Source organism: Helianthus annuus, chromosome 11 (assembly GCF_002127325.2).
Source record: "Helianthus annuus cultivar XRQ/B chromosome 11, HanXRQr2.0-SUNRISE, whole genome shotgun sequence".
Taxonomy (NCBI): Eukaryota; Viridiplantae; Streptophyta; class Magnoliopsida; order Asterales; family Asteraceae; genus Helianthus; species Helianthus annuus.
In genome coordinates, this window is record NC_035443.2 from 50983806 (window position 1) to 50991900 (window position 8095).

The window sequence follows — 8095 nt, forward strand, 5'->3', positions numbered from 1 at the left end:
TAAGTAGGAAAAAGAATAAGCAAAAAGGTTAAGAAATGAGTGAGTTATGCTCACTTTTGGTATTTATAAATGGTATTTATAGAGGAAAGAATTAGGGTTAAGTTGGTTGAAATTAATAGGATTAATTGGAGATTAAATAAATAAATAAAAAAACAGCTTGAACTTCATTGGCAGTTCCGATCAGCTGTTGTCCTCATCTTCTTATTATTTTCTTTTTAACAATCAAAGCACATGTTGGTAGTATAAGTTATGTATTAATAAATGTATTTATTTATTCAATATGAAAGGATAATGCATGTCATAAAGGTCCTAATGGGGTGGGGTGGTCAATGGTCATCACTCACTGATCACTCACAACATCCAATCAAGTTCCGTCATGTCATCAACCATTTTTCCATCACTCACAACCTTTTTTAGTGACATTGGTCATCACTCACAACACCCATAATAAACCCTCACACCCCTTCACATGTTCCATCACTCAAAGTTTATAACGCGTGATATCTTTAACGGAAATTGTTCTTCATGCGTGGAACTAACATGGTGGCGGTGGTTTGTTGCATCCCACCACGCGTTATACTTGGCCCATCTCGGAAATTCATTTGCCACGTCCCCTAATACTTAATCAAAAAAAGAATATGGGATGTTTGTGGAGGTGACTGGCCGTAAGGCTGTTAATGGCAACCTAACTCCTCTTTTTTTTTTAAAGTAATATTTGAAAGAACAACATCAACGAAAGTTGATGTTTAGTTTATTATTATTATTATTATTATTATTATTATTATTATTATTATTTGAATTAACCACGTATAAAATAGTTCGCATGCATGTATATATTATGAGTATCAGTATGTCGAGTATTGGTCGTGCGTATGCATGCGAGATTGGTAACATATAACCCGAGTATTGCAACACGTATAAGTATGTATAAAAAATAGTATTCCATATAAAAGACTCATTTCATTACGATCAAAGTCTTGGATTTATAATGGTTTGAAACGAAAAGACGATTACAAAAATACAAGATTTCCAAAAATAGAAATACGAACAATGCCTTCTAATTATGAAAAGTACGAAGAAGCAGGGCGTTACATTCGACTCGCCTGATCTAGTTTTTCTTCTTTTTTTTTTAATCGCAATTTTCTTTTTAATTTCTGTTGTCTATGAGATTTGAACCCAAGATCTCCCTGTTTTAAAATCAGGTGTTGAAAGACTTTGTTTTTTATTTTTTTTTTCTAGTAGACCGCCAACCTATTGGTAATTTAACCCTATAAAAGGTAACTAAACCTTCTACTAAATTTGAAATGTCTATGTCAAAAAGCTTGATTGTTTTAAAATTGTGAGAGAAGAAATGGGATCAAATACAAACACTTATGTTTGTAAGAACCAACACATAATTGATAAGTGTTACTCAATAAAAAATTATTTTAGGGGTAATTTAGACATTTTCATCAAATTTATTTATAACTAATTAAAAATAATTATTAAAACACCCCTAAATCCATGCAAGTTTAATTTAAATCAAAGTTTAAATTTTTTAACATATCCATGATCTAGTAACTCTCCATGATCGAACCAACCTGTAGGAACCACCACAAAAAATATACTCAGCACAACACTATATAATTAGTATAACATCCTTAATCGTTCTCTATTATCAGCACACCGTCCTCAATCGTTCTCCATTATCAACATAAACGGCATTAGCACAACATCCTTAATCGTCTCCATTATCAGCACATCAGATGTGCTGATTATATCTACTTTTGGTGTTTGTTTGTATGATATTGTAATTAACACATAATCAGCACATTATCAGCACAATTATAAAACAACTTTTGGTAACTTTTTTAAAAGTTCCTTTTATAAATAAAAAAAAGGTATAGCAATATAGTATTCATATTAAAGATAAAAAAAAAAAACTTGATTTTATGGTATATTTTTTTTTTAAAAAAATAATGAAGTATATAAAAGTTATTTTAGTTTAAAAAACCTTGGTGGAATTTGTATTTAATTGAAAATGGTCAAATGACTAGCAATTTTATGAAATTATCCCTAACTTGCTAGTACTAATTTTTAATTATAAGGGTTTAATTTTATTTATAATCAACCTCAACTCTTGATTTAAACTATCAATGGTTCAGATCTGTTCTTACGGTTCTTACAGTTAACACTGTTTGTACAGGATCTCAACCCTGTGAGAGAAATAGACTTGTTAATAACATATTTAGAGTTTGAAATGTAAATATTAAAAAGCTGGATTGTTTAAAATTGTGAGAGAAATAGACTTGTTAATCATATATAGAGGATTCTGCAACAACTTAATTTTTTTTTCAAGTACACATATAATAAATATAAAACATTTATTTTTTATTGGCGATTAAAACATTTATTGTTTTTTATCAGTGGTTTTTTTTGTATTAATATATAGTTTTTATGTTATAATTTTTTAAATTATAATTTTTTATCAGTGGTTTAGAATTTGTACTTTTAATATCTTTCTATACTAATAAACAAAAATCCTTTTTAGACACGTGTCACTCTCTGGTAATTTCTCATCCTTATTTTCTTATTTATCTCTTTTATTGAATAATAATAATAATATTAAACATCAATTTAACTAAATCTGTTTATCTTTTTTGTTTAATTGATTTATTTTTTAACTCTAAAGTTTTAATCTTTACCAATTTAAGTCTAAAGTTTCAATCTTTGGTATTTTAACCCCTTTGATTAATTTGATTTTTTACTTCTAATTCAAAAGTTTTCATCTTTTGCAATTTAACCCCTTTAATTTTTTTTACTTAATCCTTTTTGGACACATGTCACTCTCTGTTAATTTCTCACCCTTATTTTCTTATTTATCTCTTTTATTAAATAATAATAATAATATTAAACATTAATTTAACTAAATATATTTATCTCTTTTGTTTAATTGATTTATTTTTTAACTCTAAAGTTTCAATCTTTGGTAATTTAAGTCTAAAGTTTCAATCTTTGGTATTTTAACCCCTTTGATTAATTTGATTTTTCACTTTTAATTCAAAAGTTTTCATCTTTTGCAATTTAACCCCTTTAATTTTTTTTACTTTCAATCCAAAACTTTTCATCTTTTGCAATTTAATCTCAACATTATTTTTACTTTCAACTTTAGTCTCTTATATACTTTTCATCTTTCATAAGTTCTCCGTTTAACGTGTCGTTCTAAATTTCCGACTTAACACACCGCAACGTGCGTGTGGGGTTCAACGTTTTTTCATCTATTTTTTCCTGTTTGACATGTCCGTCGCAGCGCGTCTATTTTTCCCCATTTGATAGGTATGTCGCAACGTGCGAGTCAGAGATCGACTTAGTTATTTTTTCCTTGGTTTTACACAGAGGCTCGTGGTCATGTGAGAAACATTTGCCTTTCATCTAACATGATATATAACTACTGAATCCCCCGCCACATTACGGTGGGTGGTAAATCTAGTATATATGTATATCAAAATCATTCAACTAATTTGTTCATGTATTTTTCAATTTTGTATCACTTGCCTACATATTTAAATCTCTTTGTTCAGTTTTTAAACTTCATGGAAGATTAGTGAGAAATAATAAAACTTACATTTGTTTAATTTATCTGTAATTAAACGTCTAAGATTTCAAATGTGAATGATCTATTTTATTTTACATTTTATTAAAATATTTAGTGTTTATATTATATTAGATTATATTATATAGTGAATTACACATATTTTTAAACAACATACTAAATTGTTGTTAAAGAACATACTAAATTGTTATAAGAAACAATATAATTGAAATTACGTATAAATAAGTATTCTAAGTAAATAAAATATAAAGAGAAGAGAAATAAGAAAAAAAAAACATGTGAAATAAGATAAGTATATATTTATGAGGTATTTATGGATATCATATCGTATTATATCTTATTGTATGATATCGTATCGTATCGTATTTTTTATTGTTGAAACACATGTGGATATCAAATATCAAATATCAAATATCAAGTGTATATATTACCAACTTTTCCTCCGATACAATTGCCAAGCAACTCCAGTGATATCACCTTAAACGCACACTTACACACACAAAGACTAGTATTTTGTCAAATGGGTTCTTTAGTAGAAATAGAAAAGCCACATGCCATATTCATCCCCTTCCCAGCACAAGGCCACATCAACCCCATGATGAAACTTGCTAAGCTCCTTCACTTAAAGGGATTCCACATCTCCTTCGTGAACACCCACTTCAACCATAAGCGCTTGCTCCGATCTGGAGGTCCTTCCACCCTCGACGGCTTGCCAGACTTCCGTTTCTACTCCATTCCTGATGGCCTCCCACCATCTGATGCCGATTCCACCCAGTCAATCCCAGTCCTTTGTGAATCACTTCCTAAGCATAGTTTGGAACCTTTCTGTGAGCTGATTACAAGGCTTAATGGCGCGTCTGATGTGCCGCCAGTTAGCTGTATTGTTTCGGATGGGGTCATGACTTTTACTCTTAAAGCCGCCGAGAAGTTTGGGTTGCCGGAAGTACTCTTTTGGACCACGAGTGCTTGTGGGTTTTTGGCTTACTCTCACTGTCGCGATCTTGTTCAAAAGGGCTATATTCCTCTGAAAGGTATATGGGTTACAGGTTTTATTCTCGTATCATGTTCTTTTGGTAAATCTTTTTCTTTTTAGAAAAAAAAAATATGTTTGGATAGGGTTTTTTATTGGGTGTTGCTAAATGTACCCCCTTTTATACTGAATACACCCCCTCCTTCAACTCTTACATTAATATAATTCAAACCCTTTTATTTTTCTTTTATTTTTTATCTTTAATTATTATTATTACTAGTATTTGTTTTTAAAACGTTATTTTGTTTAAAAAGAAACTTTTTTTTTGATTGTTTGAAAAATAATCGTTTTCTTACGTTTTAAACTAAAGCAAGTCATTTTAATTTTGAAATGGATTTTTTTTTGTTCATAGCGGCTTGAAGTGGGTATACGAATACGGTTTGTATAAACAATGATACACAAAAAATTAAATAAAGCTTTAAAGCCAGCCAACTTAACTAACGTTTTATTTTCTTTTTACGTCTTATTACTTTTAATAAATAAAAGTTGTTAATTATATTAAAAAACATTTTAATATAATAATAATACTAATAAAAATAGAAATAGAAAGATAAGAGAACTAAAATACGAAATAAATAAAAAATATAAAGGCAACTGGTTTTTTTTTCAAAAAAAAGTTCTGAAACTTTTTTATTGTATAAAAAATATTTTTTATTAAGTTTAATAACGTTTTATAGAAACATAATAAAATACTAGTAAGAGAACGTGTCTTCAAATGATATAAACACAATAGTTTTCAAAAACAATATTTGAATTGTTTAGAGGGGTGAAATTTAACAACTTTAAAATTATATTTTTAGAAAGAGGGTATGACCAGTAAAAAAGGGGTGCATTTAGCCAACCCCTTTTTTATTTTTCATTTTTAATCCCACACCGTTAAAGATAGAATCAAAATATTTGGGAATTTAAATAAACATTTAAAGCACTTGATCTGTTTTTACTAGATAAGAATGCAAATAAATATGTAATTATTATTTTTTTCTAGAAACGCAAAGAGATTAATATTTTTCTTTCTCAATCAAATTGTTATAATCTAATTTTATCACATGTTGTTAATTTATTTGGCATGAATTTTTTGTTTGTATTATTATTTTTCTTTTTTGATTGATTGAAATTCAAATTCAATTCATTATTCGAATTTGATTAAGTTCATTCAAGTATGTTTGAATTCGAATATCAATTATTCAAGGATGTTTGATACACGTGCACTCGGATTTTAAAAAATCTATAAGGGTCTGTTTGGTATGGGGTAATGGAATGGACGAAAGAATGGAATGGACGAAGGAATAGAATGAACGAGATAATGGAATGGACGAGGGAATGCAGTGGATCATTACCATTCAATGTCTTGTTTGGTTACCATGTGTGAATGGAATGAATTATTATTGCGTATTGTTCGGTAGGCAAGAAAAACGGAGTAATAAAATAAGTGGTGAGTGGTGGTGGTGGTCGGTGGTAGTAATCGTGGGTGGTTATAGGTGGCGGTGGTGGGTGTCGGTGGCGACGGCGACGGCGGGTGGTGGTGGTGGCGGCGAGTGGTGGTGCGGCGATGACGACGAATGGTGGTGGCGGCAAGGTGGCCGTTGGTGGTGGGTGGCAGCAGAGGTGGCGGTGGGTGGCGGCGGCGGCGACGGCGGTTGGTGGTGACGGTGGTGGTGGCGTCGACGATGTTGTGGGCGGCGGCGGCGAGTGGCATTGGCGGTTGGTCGCGGCTGTGGGTGATAACGGTGGCAAGTGGGTGGTGGCGACGACGGTGGTTGTCGGGGTGAGGTGGTGGCGGCGATGGCGTCGGTGGTGAGGGGTGGTGGTGGTGGGTTTTGGCAAAGGTGGTGGGTTGTGGTGTTGTTGATGATTGATGAATGGTGCAAGATGGGATGGAATAGAAAAAAAAACATGGGGGTGGAAGGAATGATTTTGAGGGAATGGAATGCCTTTTGGAATGGGTGATTACATTCCATTGACCAACCAAACACCCCTTTCTTCATTCCCTCGTAATCATCCATTCCATTCCACCTCTCATTCCTGCATACCAAACACTACCTAAGATTGAGAAAATAAAAATTTGAAAAGTTTATAGAAACTTTCTTAATAAAAAATATAATGACTGATTACCCGAACTGAATTTCGATTTGAATCGAATTCAATATATGAATTTCGAACTGACCCATTATTGGATTTCGAATTAAATCATTTCTATTTTTTTCCTATTAAAATACATGTTTATTCATTATTTAGTTTATATATAGATATACACGTACAGGGAGGTTCATCTAAGATGAAAATTTATTTAAGAAGAAAAAAAATAAATGATACAATTGTAAAATGTTAAGTACTTTTTCATTCATCTCATTTATTACTATCTATAAGTAATTAATTGCTCATAAAGATTATTATTCTCTACACTAATTTTTTTTCCTACACACATAAAAAGTTATCCTACACATTTCGAAATTTATCCTGCACATATTTAAATTTAGCCTACACAACTCGTAATTTATTCTACACACTTAGTAATTTATCCTACACTCTAAATTAATTTTTTTATTTTTTGAAAAAATAATAAAATTTTGAAAAATAAGTTATAAATTTAATGTAGTTAGCTATTAAAAAGGAAGACTACAAATTAATGATCTATATAAGTTTATAAATATACCTTTATATTAAAATTAATGCAAATATTAAAAGAATTAAAATAAATCATTCTTATTGGTTGAAACTTCTTTCTTTTTTCTTAAAATTTTTTTTTCTCATTTGAACCCTTTACTACAAGTATAATTTTGAAAACAAATAGATCTCTTTCCGTTTTAGAAAAAAAATTAAATTCATTTTCAATTGCAAGCTGGCAGAAAGCGGTCGGTCAGAAAGTAGAAAGTTCGGAAAGTGATTAAGGTTAACAATTTAATTTTTTATAATATAATATAAATATAATTATGTCAATAATTAATTAATTATTAAAGTGAACTTATCCAATCAAATTTTTTTTAACGGCCAATAAACTCAATCCTGAGTACTCTCGGGGCACCCACAGGACAAACAGAGTACTCCGAGAGTGACCCGAGTCCACCATCAATTCTGGGGAAAACCCGGTAACCCACCCACCCGTAGGCACGACGGTGAAATTACCGGTAAAACCTATTTGGCTCAAGGATCCAACCAAGGTTTCCCTGGGTCTCCTATCATTGCCCACCAATGCCTCACTCTACACCAAGTGGGAGTCGAACCTGCATCTCTCAAGAGAAATGCAAGCTCTCCACCACTTGATCTAGAGATCATTGACTATCCAATCAAATTAGAAGAAAGAAACTAACAAAGAGATAAAACGGTATTTTGGTAAAGCAAAGAGATAAAACCGCATTTTGGTAAATACTCTTAGAACAACATCGTTATGACCATTAGGTTATAGGGTGTGGTCATGACTCTCATGGTGACCATAACTTTCCACAGAGCACTATGTCATCCACTTTTAATCTATC

General features: G+C 31.2%; 1 protein-coding gene across 1 annotated transcript; it reads left to right on the top strand.

Annotated features, from left to right (window-relative positions):
- Positions 1-4075: 4075 nt before the first annotated feature.
- LOC110907877 (UDP-glycosyltransferase 85A8) lies at positions 4076-4700 on the top strand. Its single transcript, XM_022152797.2, has one exon. It carries the CDS (start codon positions 4113-4115, stop codon positions 4683-4685), a length of 573 nt encoding a protein of 190 aa, XP_022008489.1. The 5' UTR covers positions 4076-4112; the 3' UTR covers positions 4686-4700.
- The last annotated feature ends 3395 nt before the right edge of the window (positions 4701-8095 follow it).

Coding starts and splice junctions, on each gene's coding strand:
- LOC110907877 (XM_022152797.2), top strand. CDS start 4,113: ATGGGTTCTTTAGTAGAAATAGAAAAGCCACATGCCATATTCATCCCC.